This window comes from Watersipora subatra, chromosome 11 (genome assembly GCF_963576615.1).
Source record: "Watersipora subatra chromosome 11, tzWatSuba1.1, whole genome shotgun sequence".
Taxonomy (NCBI): Eukaryota; Metazoa; Bryozoa; class Gymnolaemata; order Cheilostomatida; family Watersiporidae; genus Watersipora; species Watersipora subatra.
Genome location: NC_088718.1, coordinates 32,896,704 through 32,914,689, shown reverse-complemented (window position 1 = coordinate 32,914,689; position 17,986 = coordinate 32,896,704). Strand labels below are relative to the sequence as shown.

The 17,986-nt window shown below is 36.4% G+C and overlaps 1 protein-coding gene across 1 annotated transcript in view; it reads left to right on the top strand.

Moving 5' to 3' along the window:
* The window catches only part of LOC137408223 (actin-related protein 6-like), a 67,854-nt gene extending 50,459 nt beyond the window's left edge, over positions 1–17,395 (top strand). Inside the window, exon 12 of the mRNA XM_068094645.1 lies at positions 16,742–17,395. Within this exon, the coding sequence (XP_067950746.1) occupies positions 16,742–16,877 (136 nt within the window). The 3' untranslated portion in view covers positions 16,878–17,395. The remainder of the gene's footprint in view (positions 1–16,741) is intronic.
* The last annotated feature ends 591 nt before the right edge of the window (positions 17,396–17,986 follow it).

Below are 17,986 nucleotides of genomic sequence, written 5' to 3'. Positions count from 1 at the left end.
AGACTGTCAGGGTACTGGTTTTAATAATTTATTACCATGTTTCAGCCACCCTGCAATTCATGAATATTTTTACCATCAAAACAATTATTCAATAGTGCTCAGCTTACATTTACAAAAATACGTATTACATGTACATCTATTTGTTCAAATAAAGATGTCTATGGTTTGGAAGTTTGGTGCGAGACTGGCCGGGTGTGAGCATATTTACAATGTATTTATGGCAGCATCTTAAAGCCTGGATCCCATATACGCCGCAAAGCACCGGCGACAGCACCGCAGGAAGTGCGGTGAAATGTGGACCTACACGCCGCGTACCGCCGAGTACCACCAGTACTTGATGGCAGTCAACACAAGAGTTTAGCGCTTTTCAAATTTCGCGAAGAGCTACATGCAAAAACTTTCCCGAAATGCACTGTACAGGTAAAGGTCATCATTATCGAAATGGCATGGCGAGTGAACATTTTTATACGGTTATTAGCGATGCAGCTATATGTGAACAGAACCCGCCAAGCCTAACGTCGCAAGCGTTTTGCTGTTGAGATTACGGTTGGGGTCTCACAATTGATATGGGAACCAGGCTTTAAAAGCATAAAGAGGAGAGTCAGAGATGACACAACTGCAACAGACATAGATAGACTGCGATAGACAATTTTGGTCTCCTCCAATTACGAAATGCTTGTAACTTGATTTGTGACGCACACAACAGACACTTTATGTTTTACAACCGGAATGCCTTAGCAGTTTAAGTTATGGAATCTGATGGTGATGCTTGATCAATAATAAGGGTTGTACTAAAAACAATATAATATTTGGAAATTTTAGGAAGCCACAAATATAAAAGATTTGTGGTCACGAGACATATCTAGAATTCTCAAGGAGGTCTATGCAGGTACCTCTATAGCCACTACATTTCATATTAATTGACGTCAATGCTCTCGCATACCAAACTGTAAAAAATGTCAGCCACAAAAAACTTAGTGGACTGATGGCTGATGCCGGAAGGACCTGGCAGCGTATAACAGAGAAAGATGCCAGAATGATTTAGCAATGATCGTAGCATTAACGCAAAAAACACAAATGTGGCAGATATTTAGGCAGCTTTTGAATTTATGTGTGAGTATTCATGTGAGGCATGTCGATATTATTCAGATGAAAGATGAATTCGCACAAAATTTTAGTAGATTTTGTCAAAAAATATGAGTATTTTTTTATCATTTGCGATTGTTTTGGATGTTTGAGGTAATATGACTGTTAGGATGTTTCAAGATTAAAATAGGCAAAACTCGTTCACGGTTAAAACGCTATACATTTGCTATAATTTACTTCAGTACCAATCTAGCTAATTTTATATAATTAGCTACGCTCCTGTTTTTGGTATAGTTTATTTCTAGTATAGCCTGTTGACTTTGCCCTTAGTCAGAGTTTAACACATTGTCATGGCTTGTGCTTAGTGTGAGTGTTAAACTGATAGTGAAGTATTCTGCATGTTGACTATCAACACTGTAACAGAAAGATAATATTCTTCTGTCAGATTGGAAAAAGTTCCAGCTTGTCTGAGCGGCAGGATAAAAAGACGATTCACACCATTTCTGCGCTCCAGGCATCGCACTGAAAGATACATGTATTTCAATCTTGCCAAATATTCTCAGTTGTCCATGTTTGCTACAGCATAACAGCGCTAAATACATGTAAAACTATAGGAACTTGGCTTTTTCTTATTTTTGTCATGTGGCCCTATCAGGGGCAGGCTAGATCGGAAGGTGCCACTGAGTTTGTCATCAGAAAAGATTTTTCGTAATAGTCGTACGCCACCCAGCTGATTGGGATGCGCCGGAACAAAGGAGTGGGCTGCATCTTGTAAAACTACTCCTTTGTTCATATTCGGGTGTATGGCCATACGCTTGTTGTCTTCCGTAATCATGATTGAAAGAACATATTTTTGTTCAATGGAAGAGATAGAAAGTTTATCACGTCACATTACTGCGATAGAAAATGACTAATGCTTATCTTCATCTAATCTTGAACTTTGCACGACTCGCCTAAAACTTATCAGTGGTCATGTAAGGTTTTCGTGGCTGCGAGTGTTCCTTGTACCAGGTGTGTTTGTCTCTCGTCTCGAGTGTAAAGCATGTCTCGCTGGTCAAATTCTAGGGCTAGTCAATGTTATTAGAGGGTACCCTAGGACACCTATATTTTGCTAGTATTTAGTTTCGTGAGTAGTATACAGAGTAAAATTTCGCTGCAACTTAATTTCGCAGCTCTGATGAGTGCGAAAATATAGTGATGTCACAATAAATGCAGTGGAACAAACATAATTAGATTCATCATGTTCAGTTCACCGATAAAAAAAATTTCAATTTGGGGTTTCAATTTCAGTTTGTAATTGTGAACCACAGGTAGAATGGTGTGGGCGAGATCGATAATGCGACTTGATCGCTTGCTGCCATTTGTTTCTTAGACTACCAATGAACAAAGCTATTTAATTCCGCATTTTCGCTCGTTCGTTATGATTGTATAGTTTCGCTCATGAAATTTTCGCGAGAGGATGACTCCGCGAAAATGCGAAAGTTAGCTGACACAAATACATAAGTGTCCTAGGGTAGGTTGAAATACTCAGTTCTGATTGCAGCTCGATGCACTAGAGATGTATTGAAAATGATCTTATATAAGCTTTTAGTAGATTTCATCAGACTGCGTCGATATTTTTCTATCTTTGCGATTGTTTTTTATGTTTGAGTTGATCCGACTGTCAGGTTGTTTCAAGGTTAAAATTGATAAAACTTAGTCGCGGTTGAAACGCTCAGAAAAAATATGTACGAATATGACATCACTAATTGTTATCATTGCTATAGTTGATATCGTTGCTATCATTGCTATAGTTGATATTGTTGCTATAGTTAATATCGGCTATTGCAATATCGGCTATTGTTACGCGTCTCTATTCTGTCGGTCTCTTTGCAACTATAAAAGTCATAATTACACTTTCACTTAATCTGAGCATTTAAACCGCAACCAAGTTTTGTTGATTTTACTCTTGAAACATCCTGACAATCAGATCACCTCAAACATCAGCAACAATCTCAAGCGATAGAAAAATACCGATACTTTCTGATCAAATCAACAAAATTTTGTGGAAGTTCATCTTTATTAATATAACAATAGCAAACCTGTTGTCACATCAATTCAGATTCAGTTCAATAACTATGGCTAAAGCTGCGGGTATGACTACCATCTACGCTTCATAGTTGAATGCCTGTTAATACTTGTGAATTCATGAAAAGATTGTGGGTTGAATTAGTCTTGTCAATGATACACTCCATTAACCCTTACTCCCAACCCATGCGTGAAGTTGTCTTCTCTCTGCTGTCATCATTTCAAGATGATGACTGGCATTACATAACCTGCATCATGCTACTTTCTTCTTTATACTTAGATTATTAAGTAGGGCTGTTTTCTGATAGCTATATACCCTGAAGTACCGGAAGTACAACAAAATTCTTCTATTAGTTGCTTTACTTCCTGTAACGACTTTTTATATAAGTAGTCTTTAGGTTAGAAATATTCTTTAGCGAGTAAGTCTTAAAGATATAAATATCACAATTGAAGTAACAAGTTTAAACTGTAGTTATGTGAGTTTGATGATGAGTGTTGGTGAGAGAAAAGCCAGCGTTTTTGTGTTGATGTATATCCATCTATCACAGTGCTCATTCTTTTTCATTACCGAACCCCCTACCACTAACGGTGGCAACTTAGCACCCCATTATTTTTAATGAAACAATTAAAGCTCGCAACGTAATGAAAAACAGACATAAACGAAGTTATATGAAATAATATGCTATTTCAAGGTAATTTTAAAAAGAGTATAACATTTTCACACAGCCGTTACGGGTAAAAAAAATCAACTCATTTTATGATGTTTGATTTTACGATGGTACATACGTATGTTGCCTATACAGTACTTCATGTAAGCATAAATAGTGAGAATTTAAACAGAAGTTGTTGCTTGTGGTATTCGTACTGCTGCAGATAGCAGATTCTTTGTGATATTTGAACATTTATATTTCTTTATATAATTATGTAAGAATTCTTTTTTTATATAAAATATATATACACTCTATTATATATACAACACTATTATTCTCATTTACAACATTTTTACTTGCTGTGAATTTAGTCAATAGCTATAAATTGTATATTAAATTAGTCCTCATTTTGTCCCGATTTCAAATATGTAAATAAACGGCTTTAAAATTATGTAGGCTAAATTCTTTTATCTTCAAACATTAAAAGAAATGAAATGTTCTGTGTTTAGCCGCCACAATCATTCAAAAGCATAATTTTACAGTCTGTTTGATTTCCATATTTGAAATGAGGATTAATGTAATATATAATTTATGGCTATTGAATAAATTTGCTATGACTAACAATGTTGTAACCGAGAATTTTAGTTTTCCAACATAGAGGTCAACATTATTTCGCACACCACTGTATGGGGGATAGGGGGTTTTTTCCATTAGCAGTTCTTGAATAAAATAAATATGTGTTGGTCACATTTCGCTGAAAGAAACATGTATAACACACGTATATGACAAACATTGTTTTTTATTCCGTTGCAATAACTTACTGCATCCACCACCGTATGTTTCAGTGTATGAACTTTCTGTTACTACAGTCTACAATTCACTATCCTGACTCTTCCACAATACTATTAGTTTACCAACTTTTAAAACACTTTTGTCCAATTCACTCAATAATTGTTGATTTCTGTCTTCTCGCTTTTCTTTTTGGTATAAAATAAAAAACATAATTTTGCTACTGATGCCTATGAGAAGTTATACATACATACACCGTATATACATGTAGATGGTAACTCCAAGGCATATCCCATTCAATAATAGATATATTTTGATATTTTGTTGCTACTGTACCCCTATAGAGTCCGAAAACGCCTTTGAAAGTTTCATATGTAAATACAGAGTGATTCAAGATTTGCTCAAACTGGTATGATCGTTGTATTGTCGGAAATAAGGTTCATGTTGACATCTAAGAAGTGCTTGTTTTAGCACATTGTGGTTGCCTTTTGTTGTCTCAACGTCAATGTCATTTTTACTGCTGTTTGCGGCTGCGTTATACTCCTTGTTTATTTAACGCTTTGCCAACAAAGCTCCCTGAACCTCCGGTACCTTTCTCTTAACCTTCAATAATCTTTACTTTCCTCTGTTTACTCTGAGCCTATATCCTTCAAGTCAATGTTTTTAATCACTAGCTAAACATGCTTTTGTATTTCATTGTCAGCAACTCGACACTCTCATTTGTATAGATCTGTTAAATAAGACATCATGACATGATGTGACAGGTGCTTAAAGAGGAACCCACACAGAATTTTAGTATATCTTATCGGAAAGTATGGAAGCTTTTCTATTATTTGCGATAGTTGTTAATGTTTGAGGTGATGCCAGGATGTTTCAAGATTAAAATCAAGAAAACTTGATTGTTGTTAAAACGCTCAGAAGAAAATTCCGTACCAAATTGACATCACTAGTTGCTATCACTGCTACAGTTGATATCAGCTATAGCATTCCAGTGGCAGTTTCACACGTCTCTATCCTGTCAGTCTTTTAGCGACTATAGATGTCATAATCACACTTTCGCTTGATCTGAGCGGTTTACCCGTGATCAAGTTTTGTCAATGTTAATCGTGAAATATCCTGGCAGTCAGATTACCTCAAATATCGAAAAAATAGCAAGTGATAAAAAACTGCTGATACCTTCTGATAAAATCTGCTAAAATTTTGTGTAAGTGAATCTTTAAATAAGACCTCATGGCAGGATGTGACAGGTGATAAGCATTGTAAATTGTATATTTTCTTGATGTTGAAAATGTAATAGTACAGTTGGTAAAAGCAGACAACTCTAGACATAAAAACAGAGTATAACTGACACATAATTGCAAGTAGCAGGTTTTGAAACATTTCCAGCATCAACAACTAGGGTTGTTGTTTTGCTCTGATTGGCTAATCCATGGAGTTTATAACGGCTCTGCTTTTACCATTTGTGTCGAAGTATAGTTGAAAAATTGTGTATTACTTTAAATCTAAAATCGTTCTACCGCTCTTATTTTTTTGTCTGAGACTACGACTTTCCCAAAAAACTTGTTGGGCCGCGTCACATTTATCTGTGCTCCGACTTTAAGAGTTGCGTCTCAACGAGGACGATAAAGCACTCAGTATTTCACTGTTGGAGGTATTTTTAATGCATTGTTCTCTTGTCCTAGTATGTAGATTTTTTTCTAGTTTTGCTGATGATTTGAATGAAGTACGTAACTTGGTAATGCAGCCACCTTTCTCTTGCTTCTTTTGTACTGCAATCTTAAGTGTTGTTTACCATTCTTTGTCTTTGCTTTTTATAGAATGTGAAAATATACATTCTTGTGAGTCACATTCTATAGCTTACAGGGGTATTCCCCGTTTGAGTAGGCGCTGGTCATAAGCTCTCAAGTGTTCCTCATTCCCTTCCAATTGTACTAATGCTGGTTTCCACTCTCATTTCACAAGTTTATTTAGCAATGAAAACTTGCTAACTGAAATGTTTAGTTAGCAATGACCTAACCTGCTAACGCTAGCTCATAGGAACTATGAAATAACGTTAGCAAGTTAGTAACTTGCTAACGTTTTAGGAAATTACTGAAAACTACAAACTCCCATTCTGGTAATTTGTTTGACGAACAGACACATTTGAAATAGCCTTCAGTTTAAAGACGAACTTGCAGAAAACTTCTGTAGATTCTATCAGAAAGTATCTATATTTTTTATCATTTTATCATCGTTGTTTTTAATGTTCGATGTGATCTGACTGCCAGGATATTTCAAGATTAAATCGACAAAACTTTATCACTATTAAAACGCTCAGATTAAGTGAACTGTTACTGCTTGTCTTAACTAAAATGCTCAGAAAAAAACACATGCACAATGATGTCAATAGTTGCTATTGTTGCTATAGTTGATATCGGCTATTGTGTTCAAGCTACAGCGTTACGCTTCTCTGTTCTGTTACTCTCCTTGCAACTATAAACGTCATAATCGCACTTTCGCTTGATCTGATCATTTCAACCGTAATCAAGTTTTTCTGATTATAATTTTGAAGCATCTTAGCTGTCAGACCACCCCAAACATCAAAAACAATCGAAACTGATGAAAAATACCGATACTTTTTGATCGCATCGACTAAAATTTTTTGCAGGTTCCTCTTTAAACGATAAGTAAGAAGTGGTTCATATTAAGTGGTTTAATTAAAGCAGCGGGTATGTTTGGCTAACACAACCAATAGAAGAACGTTTTTAGCTAAACATCGACTCGCACATCCGTCCCTTAAGAATATAGCGCTGATAACTCATGCTATGCAGGTGAGACTACTACCACCTAGCTGTGGCTTGCTATAGATGAGTTGGTCAACTACTTGTACAGCAATACGTGATCTCATGCGTGATGCAAACTGTTGCCAATCTGTAGAAATTGAATCGATATGACTGATTCTTTTATGTGCATGCAGACTGTTGGATAACCTTTTTTTAAATATATTGCTTAAGACATTAGCTAAGATATTGCGAAATAATCAAAGCAAGTGCTCCTCCCTTTCCCGGTATGTTGCAGTTTTACTTTTTATTAAGAGTCGTCTTCCTTTAACAATAACTATCGGTTGTTGACGGCCATATCAGGCATGTCAGTGTAACATATTAAGTTTGGAATTTCCATTTTTCAACAATTCCTTGTATTTGGTCAACTCTTACATAACTGTCATTAATTCTAAGCCCCTTTCAGTTGTACGTATAACTTTATTGTATTGTATATATAATATATATATTATATGTTATCAGTTGTACGTGTAATTTTTTATTAGCATTAGTAATCATCAACAAAATGTTTTTAAATTCATGCTAAAACAAAAATTAACAGACAAGTCAAGGTTTATTGAGTAGGTTGAACAGGATGACAGAAGAAGAAATCAGGAATTATTGAGTGATTTGAACCCGTGTGTTTTAAAAGTTGGTAATCTACTGTAATAGATTTGCGGAGGAGCTGTGATAGTGAATTGCAAGTTGTAGCAATGAAAAGTTCATAAACTGAAACATATGTTGGTGGATGTAGTATGTTGGTGTCTCAAGATAGAAAACGTTTGTCATAGTTTTTTTCCTTTATTTTTTTGACACCATGAATGCTTTTAAGGTTGGTAACAGATTCTCTAATTTTATCTTATAGAGCCACATGTGACAAAATATCGAAAAAAAAATATATATATATATCATGAAATGTGGGAAGCCATGAGCGATTGTTTAGCCTATTGCGTATCTATAACTTTGGAGTTGTCCTCTTCATGCCACTGGCTACAGTATTTGACCTGCACAATAATTACTCCTCCTGCGCAATAATTACAATTTCATCAATGGCCTGCATTTTATGTTATGCATTTTAACATGCATGTTTAATGCATAACAAATGCTGTTATGCATTTTAACATGCATAAAATGTGTTTGGTAGAATGCAAGTATTTAGTTATCCAGTTATTCAGTGTTCAGTTATTGAGTTCAGTTATGCATGTGCGCCTATCCTTTGTCAGCAGATTGTTTTTTGGAGTCCTCCTGTGTACCCCAATCGAGGCAAAAAGCTAATTCACTCAAAATTGTGCAAGGTACGCACTTGGAAATCGGAATTAGAGGTTTGGAATTCAAATGCTTCGAGTTCACTCAATCTTTTATCCTCCATGTATAAGAAATCTGAAGGCACCACAAGTCATTTGTCCTGTATTAAATTGTGGTTGGCCATATCGGTTGCGAGACTCCGACTCTCGCACAGCCAAACATTTGTGGCGCTAGGCTTGGCTGCTTGCGTCACTGGTAATTGCATAAAAATGGCCACTAGTCATGCCGTTTCATAATTGCTGACCTTCACCTCTACAGTGCATTTCAGGAAAGTTTTGTCTGCGGCTCTTTGTGAAAGTTCAACAGCGCTGAACTCTCCGCATTAACCGCCAGCAACTACCCACGGTACTTGCTGCGTAGGTTATCATTACTTGCCGCGTAGGTTATCATTTCACCGCCGATAGCCCCGCGATCCTGTCACCGGTGCTTGCGGCTTATATGGGAACCAGGCTTATGTTGCGCGTCTAAGCATCAGTTGGTGTCATATGTTATCATTACTAGTCTTATCATTGTTACAATAAACACCTCGCATTGTTCAACTCACAGATATCTGGCCAAGCACCTGAGCATCTAAATATGTCACAACCCACTTTTAAATTTGTGAATTACATGAAGCTGTTCTCATTTTGAATGTACGCATTGTTGGTAATTTCTTCCACCTTGGCCTGTTTCATAGAAAATAAATAGTGCTATTATTATTTTTACTATATATCTTTTAATAACTAGAAGTATATTTGGGATTATAAAGAGTAATAATGATAATAATAGTAATCGGTGTGCGAGTGTTCTCAAAATGATATCCTACCAATTTTTTTCACGCACGGTCTGGGTATTTCATAGATGACTCGTTCTGGTACACACCAAGAGTGTTCAAAATTGGTTCTTTTTATACACCACACTCAGTGGCACACCCCAGGGTGGTTCATCTCAGCGCTTTGTAGCGTTAAAGAGGCATTTACACCAGGGCGATTTGTTGGAGTTGTGTTTTCACTGAGATAGTTGGAGTTGGCTTCCAGTCAGTTTACAGCTTGAAATACATTTTTGCAGACTGTGTACCAACCCAACTCAAACTCTGACTATATAAATGGGTCACCTTTTTAGCCAATGGAATACAACATCGATATCCATTCCATTTGCTTCTATCAGTGCTGTGAGTATTGCAAACATAGGTCAATTCCATGTTGTACTCTGTCAATGTTTTGGTCGTCAGAAATGGACAAACATTATGCAGCATATCACCGATTTTGTGTCGGCAACTGGGACAAAGTCGGCTTTACTACGGCTTTTCACTTTACACACAACAGATTTTGTTGGCGGGAAAGCAACTCCTATAAGTTGTCCTGTAATCCTGTTAAACCTATCAAACTTGTCCTGCAAAACCTGCCCTAAATCCTGTATGCACCCCCTAAAATGCCACAAAATTTTATTGCGTAATTAAAGTTTTTCAAGTGTCAACGGTTTGTTTACATAGATTCTGTTGAATGTGATCGGCAGAGCCGGCCTCTGGTTGGAATTGAAAGAGGTTTTAGCTAGCCAGATATTAACATATTTCTAATTGTGTGAATATTCTAATGAATTTATTTATAGCTGTAAGAAAAGACCAGCGTATTTTTTCAAGCGACCGCTGTCTGAAAAGATCTTAAAGTCCATTGAAAGTTTTCATAAAAGTCTTTGCTGTTATAACATGTCAAAGTTTTTGATACAGCCTAAACCAAAGGCCATTACTTGAAATCTAGTGCATGTTAGTGTACACAAGATTCACTTAGTCTTAGAAACATAGGCCAGTTGTGAATACCAATGTTTTCTTTGCCGAGTGTTAACTACCCTCGGCTAGTCGTGAATAGTTCCCTGGCGGTGGTTTATTGTTCGAGTAAGCCATTTATTCAAGGTGTTTTTCAATTACTCGTTTTTAGTTTCTGTGCGAAATCACACATAGCCAGCTCTTCGTGGTCATTGACTTCAGAAAAATAAGTTTACTCATTGATAACAGGATTTGCTGATAACTACACAAAACTGGGTCATGCTATCGCCGTATATTGGTGTTATCCACACAATACTTTGGTGGTCGTCTGTGATAACAATTCTCGCAATTGTCGCAAACCCATTCGCATTTACATCATCGAATAGCCTACGGCATAGCGTTTTTATTATACCAAGCAGTCTCTGAGATTATGAAATGCTAGTCTCGCAGCAACTGGCATAAAATAAAATATGGCTCAAGCAACCCGTAATGGCCAATCGCTATCGCCGAATTGGAGGCTGTCGTGTATGCTTGGCAACCTGTCGGGAAACTTTGACAGCTGCAATCTTCTCCGAAGTATCTGTGTTGCCTTGACGATGCATTCGGTTCACCGTGCACATAATCGATGAATAATCGCCAAGAGTACAACACCGACATATGGTAACATAGTGTGAACCAGCCTTTAAGCATTCCCTCCAAAGATCAACATGTTAGAAATGGAGTCGATGTCTTCAAAGTACCAATGAGATTAGTGACTAACATTAACCTCTGTCTACTCAATATAGTCGCTGACTGAGGCCTTGTTCAACGTCAAGGCTTTAAATCATAAATTCTCTGTTTCAAAGGTGATTGCATCGTTGTTTTTGACACAATTCTTATATTAATCGACTAAAGGTTGATGAATAAAAATATCAGTAAAATGTAGATGCAGATTGGCAGAAATAAAAGATCAACAGAAATTGGATCGCGAAATATAGCTTATGGATGAAAGTTGGTCGTGTAAGGTTGAGCTCTTTGCACCAAAAAGTAGCATTGGTGTCGTAAAGCGATATGTATGACAGAAAATTCAATGCAGGAGAAAATAATTTAGTAAACAAAATTCAATGCACAATTAAAAAGGAACAAGCATACAGTCTCAGCCTTGATATGGCTGCTGCGGAAGTTTTTTTCACTAACATTATTATGGGCATTATTTCACTAACATTGCTGATTTCAAAGATTGATCTAGTTTTGGTCATAGACAGTGACTGGTTGAGTCTACAGTCACTTGTTAACTCTATTAAAGATGTACTTGCACAAAATTGTAGTAGGTTTCATCAGAAAGTATTTTTTCATCGTTTGCGTTTGTCTCTGATTTTGGAGGTGATCTCATTAACAGGATGTTTCAAGGTTAAAATCGGTCAAACTTGATTATGATTAAAACGCTCAGATCAAGTGAAAGTGCAATTATGTCTATAGTTGCAAAAGGCAGACAGAAAAGAGACGCATATTGCGACATGAATGCAATAGCCAATATCAACTATAGCACCGATAGCAACTATTGAGGTCGTTTCGCACGTTTGTTTTTTTGAGCGTTTCAATCGACATCAAGTTCTGACAGATTACCTCAAACAAAAAAGAATTTCAAATGATAGAAGCATATACTTTTAGATAAAATCTATTAGAATTTTGTGTAAGTTTATTTTTAATAGGGAAATCTTCCATTAGCAGTAATCGTGAACCTCATTTTTTAGTGAATAGCTTCGTGATCGTCAGCTAAAGTTTCTTATTGTAGTGTATTGTATGCACTCTTACTTAAACTTCAATCCTTTCTGCTTTCATCTGTTTTTTTATTTATATGTCTATATCATTACTGCTGTGCTGCGTATTGATTTTTAAGTTAAATACCAATTTATCGTTGTTTTTCACACGCTAAAGGCTTATCGATTTAACACTTTTTCAGTACACTCTATTCATAACCAGTTTTTTGGTGTACCCTGAAAGTTTTCTCAGTGCTTGCTGACAGTTCAAAGTGAAGATGCAAATTATTTTTGTAGTATCTTGGAGAATAATATTCTTTTGTTAGTTTCTCATCAAATTTTATAGCTATCCGGTAGATTCACTCAGTATCAATAAATGTTTATAATTATCATGAACACAACACAGTTTGTTTTTAAGTTAAAATATTCAAATAAATATCAAAAAGAATTTAAAAGTTTTTTACATAACAATAATATTGCGATATATCGTCTATTAATAGACGATTCGCGATTTGTTTTGAATTGATACTGCAAATTTGCAATGTCGAATCGTCTGGTGGTGTTTGGAAATGGTGAAGCTCCAACTTCACCATCACTTTATCAGGTTCTCCTCTAGTAGTCTCACTCAGGTTAATGCTAGTTGATATCAACATATCTTTTATATCTAGCTATTTAGATTCGGGGTTGTCTGCACTCCCAAGAAACATATCCCTAGTAGTTTATCTGTGCAAAGTTTAGCTAGGATATAGCAGCTTTAAAGGGTGACTCATGTCAAATTTTAAAAGATTTATCAGAAAGCATAAATATTATCATTTGAGATTTTATTTGTTGTTTTGGATAATCTGGCTGCCAGGGTAATTCATGATTAAAATTGGTAGAACTTGATTGAAATTTAAATGCTACAAATCGTAAAACAACACAAAAAAGAAAAAGTCAAAATCGAATCATTGGTTTGACATATATGGGTTTAACATACCTTTTTCTGCTACGAAAACGGATATTAGGTGAAAGATTGTTAAAGCAGCAGCTATATACATGTATATGATATCTTCCAAATAAGTATTACATTTTGCACGCAATTAGTTCATATCACATAAGTTGAAATGAGTTGAAAACCTGTAACTATCCTGTAAAAAATGGTGACACGAGGCTTGAAAACTCTTGAAACCTTTAATGAACATAAAATAAACATTTAGCATAGGTAAAGTAAGAAGATGCAAAGATTTGAAAAGATCATTCATTGGATTCAGATCTGCTGGAATATGATGTAGGTTTTAGTAGCCCTTAGTTATAGGAAGAGCCTTGCTTCTCTATGGCAGCGTCTGAATTTATGTTGTTTATCGTGTTCACAAAGGGTTCCATTACAGGTCAGTGGAGTTTCTATTTCTTGGCTCTGATATAACCTTTTCACCCAGTCTCAAACCTTGATCACGATCAATATTGTTTGTATTCAGTAACTGGCATATTAAGGGAACAAAACAGCTTTGGCTAAACATAAAACGAAGCGGTGACTATATACGTGTACTTGCTGAAGATTATCACTGACGTGTTCAGCACTACGACCGCTTTTGCAGTTCTCATGCTCATTGGTGAATTTCTTTATCGCCAGACGAATATGTTTTTATTGTGACTAGTTACTAAAAAATAATAATCGATAAAATACAATAATTTTTTGTGAGTGCCATTAAAAAAGAATTGTTAAAACATGAAATTTTCTTGAGTCCATCAAAACCAATCTTCGATATAATAAAAAAGACCGCTTGCCACGGGATTAGAACTCGGGTATTCCATTTTGAAGCCCAGCGTGCTACCATTCAGGCCACTCGACCATCTTTGCACATTTAAGAATACTTTTACACATACTTATTACTCATGATGGTCTCTCATGGTGCACTGGACTTCCAGCATACTAACGTGTGTAAAAAAATCTGTGAATTTAACTCCAGTACTGATAATCAGCATTGTTGCCCCTTATTGAACTTTGGTACTCTAAACGTGTCTTCAGATTCCATCGAGAGGCTCGTGGGACGAAATATCGTGAGAATACCTATGATGAAATGAGGGTACGCATTCAGCAATCATTTAGTCGTACTTATGTTATCTTCTGCATGCCACTTTCAACGACATGGTTGTAACTCTATGGTAGTAACTCTATGGTAATAACTCTATGGTAGTAACTCTATCGATGCTTAGCAAATGAAGCTAATAAAACATTTTTCTGGTACACCAAAAGCATTTGTTATAAAGCAACTGTTCGATTATCGTAACGTACTAAGATATTTGCTGTATTTTTACATGGTTATTTGCGACTGCCCCTTCTCTCCACTCCAGCGGAAAATCTACATGTAAAATTAATAAATTAAGAAAATTCATTAAATTAAAAAATTAATAAACTCACATCTTATAAGGTCACTTTTTTATTAATTGTAAGTGTTGTCATCTTTTTCTTAGGTTCCCACGACGGTTATGGGGTCGAGGGTGCTTAAGAGACATGGTGATGGGTGTTACATTCACTTTGTACTTTTACACTTCGCAAAACGAAACGAGTAAACAGCTAACCATCACTATGTTTCCATGATGCACACGATTCGTAAATTTGAGCCAATCTCCGAATTGACCGCATCGTGGAAACGGCATAAATCTGTAAGCTTAGCGAGTTTTGCGATTCGCATAAGTTCATCAAATTCTTCATGGTTGTGGATAATGGAAGGAGCCCTTGCGAATGATGCTCATTAAAATACCACGCCAGCTATTCAATTTTCAACATTTTCAATGCTTTTGTTGTCCTTTCTCAATTGAGTTTCACGTGTTTGCATCGCTAACACGTGCATTGCTAATTATTAACTCATAGCGTACAGTTCCTTACCTTTTTTTAACAAGGCACCAGAGTCAATTCACATCATACGAATGTCCATAGAAACACATGATTCATACGGTAACGCAACTGGTGCACAACTCCAAATCTGCATGATGCGCTTCATGCGTGGGATAGAAACATAAGTGCATGACAACTGCTGCCACAATGAAAATATATTTGTATATTTAATGTATTTTAGTTGTATATTTTTTTAACTTTCTTGAATATTCTTCACTTGGCGAGCTAAAAAACCATGAAAGCAGAACTGCAAAGTAGCGACGGACTCTGTCGTCTGACTTTGGCTATCAATGATAGATCGCTGCGCATAGGCTTATCCATTGTAATCGAATCTTAAACAACTCGGTTATTGCGTACCTCATTTACTCCATCCAAAGTAAACGCTTCTGTATTTATTCAAAAAAAGATGAGTAAGCAGCCGGAATCCAGAGGCCCACATGTCCCCGAATCGTGTACCGCCTACGCGTAGGGAATCAAAGATCACCATTAAGTACTAATCCGGGGAGCAATGAGAAAACAAGTTGCCTAGCAAGTTTCATATCAGCATGCATCGTCACTTTACTGGCATAAATTGTCAAAGTTGGGTCATAAAATACTTCAAGTTCATAAACAAAAGATAGGCAATTTAGTATTAGCTGGATCTTCTGTTAGACTTTATCTTATCAGTTTGAGACTCTTTCATCACACCTCGCTAGGAGTATTTATGCAAGAGACCCTATTTGTTGACTCTATTTGAGAGAAGTTAGGCAACATTGCTGAACTTCGTTTTTATCTAAAATGATGTTGAATAGACTCAAAGGTTGCAGCAACCTCACATATAATCTGCCATATTCAGCTGCACATATAATCTGCCATATTCAGCTGCACATATAATCTGCCATATTCAGCTGCACTAAGATATCAATGAAAACATATTTTTAATTTTTCATGTACACACCTATTTGAAGTAGTATATATAGACTGCATTTGAACGCGTGTTGCTTGAAAGGCAGACTGAGACACACAGTTTTAACATGCAGTAGACCCAATCCCGTTCAGCTTTCACGGCTTCGGTACTCCGCTTCATCGACAATATTCATTAAAAAGTTAAAAATTGAAGAAATTAAAAACTGAAATACTTAAATCTCTCCCATACTATTGAACACTGGTATCCATCTAAGAGCATTACTGTGATAGCATTTGGCAAGGCTCACGAGTTTATTTGTAAAAATATTTTGATGGAAGTGTGAACAGAAGCACACCGTGTTCAACTACGCCCCACTTGGGCCATTTTGCACCACTTTTGGCCACTTAGGCATTCCAACGTACAGCGTTTTCGGGATGGCTGTTTGTTTTGAGCTTTCAAGAGTCTGTCATCACATTTCCAAATGTTTTGAGCCTGCAACACAGCAGAGTAAGACATGGTGAACATTTTGATACCAAGTAACTGTGACGTAAATTTAGTTTCAAGTCAACCTGTAATCAGTATGTTCGCATTCTATGTTGCTGCAAGCCGGTCGGGCGGTGTAGTTAATAATGCGCTTGCCTGCAAATCTGGGTTACTTAGTTCGATCACCACACGGTGTATTCTTTTTTTCAACCCCCGACCGTGTCTTTGGACGGACACGGTTCTCATTATAATAATGATTATGTTATTCCTACTATATTGTTGATATATTCGATGTATTTAATACAATTCTATCTCATTGTAGCTGTGTAGCCTATGCTTGGGAAGGGGGTAGGGTCTTGGCCTCAGATGCTCTTTTTGAGAAGATGGCAGTGACTAGAGAAAGCTATAACGAACATGGAGCTAGTGTGTTTATGGACAGCCAACTTGAGGTATCATGACAAAATGCTCCCAGCTCGAGGTGTCATGGCAGGACGCTGCCAACTCCAGACGTATCCTGTTGACAGGCTGTGTTGTAGTCATTATGAGAGGGCATTGGAGTGGATAACATATTATACCCTTATTGATTTACCAACATACTATGCCAGTTGATAGCCTTTTTAAAGCTTAAGTTCATCATTTCATGATATTTGCATTGGTATTTTCTGGTTTGTTTTTTGGCAGTTTTCTTAACTTCACCAGTTTGTGACCTTACAGTAGCGTCGTGGTTATGACTTTGGTTAAAATATTATTGTGAATGTTTAAGAAGCCGCAAATTTTAACAGATTTCTGCTTTTACGTTTGACAAATATTTGCTCCGGCTTCTCCGCGACCTCAGTGAGGTCGCATTTTCAATTATTGTCGGAGAATTCTGTTGCTGTTACAGCAAAACTGCTTTTTGATCTATTTTGAGTTCATTGCTAGGCATCTAGTATCAAGCTCATCATCACAATAAATAAACTTTCAATGTTACTTGATTATTTGTTGTGATGCATTATTCACTATGCAAGTCTCTCAACTCTATACTTGTTTCTGATAATAAAAACTCAATAATCTGACACCTTTTGTCCTAAAGTCAACATTTATATTCTCTGCTGCCTTGAGACTAGCTGTTATATAGGTTATAGGTCACACGGTCGGTCTCTTCATTTCTTTTATCTCTCCCTTGTGTCTGCCTATTTGTTTGTTTTTTCCTATTGTGCCCAAATTTGAACCTTAAAAGTTGACTTGCAACAAAATTCACATTACAGTTATTTGATATCAAAAGATTCACCATGTCTTACTCTGTTGTGTTGTAGGTGCCAAATATGTGGGAATGTGATTAGAAGCTCTTAAATGCTCAAAAACGAAAAGTCGCCGTAGATTGTAATCTGTTTATTTCTCTGACGTAGTCATTACATTCGGTTATTGTCTTGTCATGTGATGTTCTCACATGCATTGAAAGGTCAATAAAAAGCTCAATATAAAACTTATCGTAGCACTTGTTTATGACAAACACTTCTGGTTTTACCGAAGACCCGTATCAAATATAGATGCTCGCTACTTTACAGTTTTGTTTCGGCTTGATCTA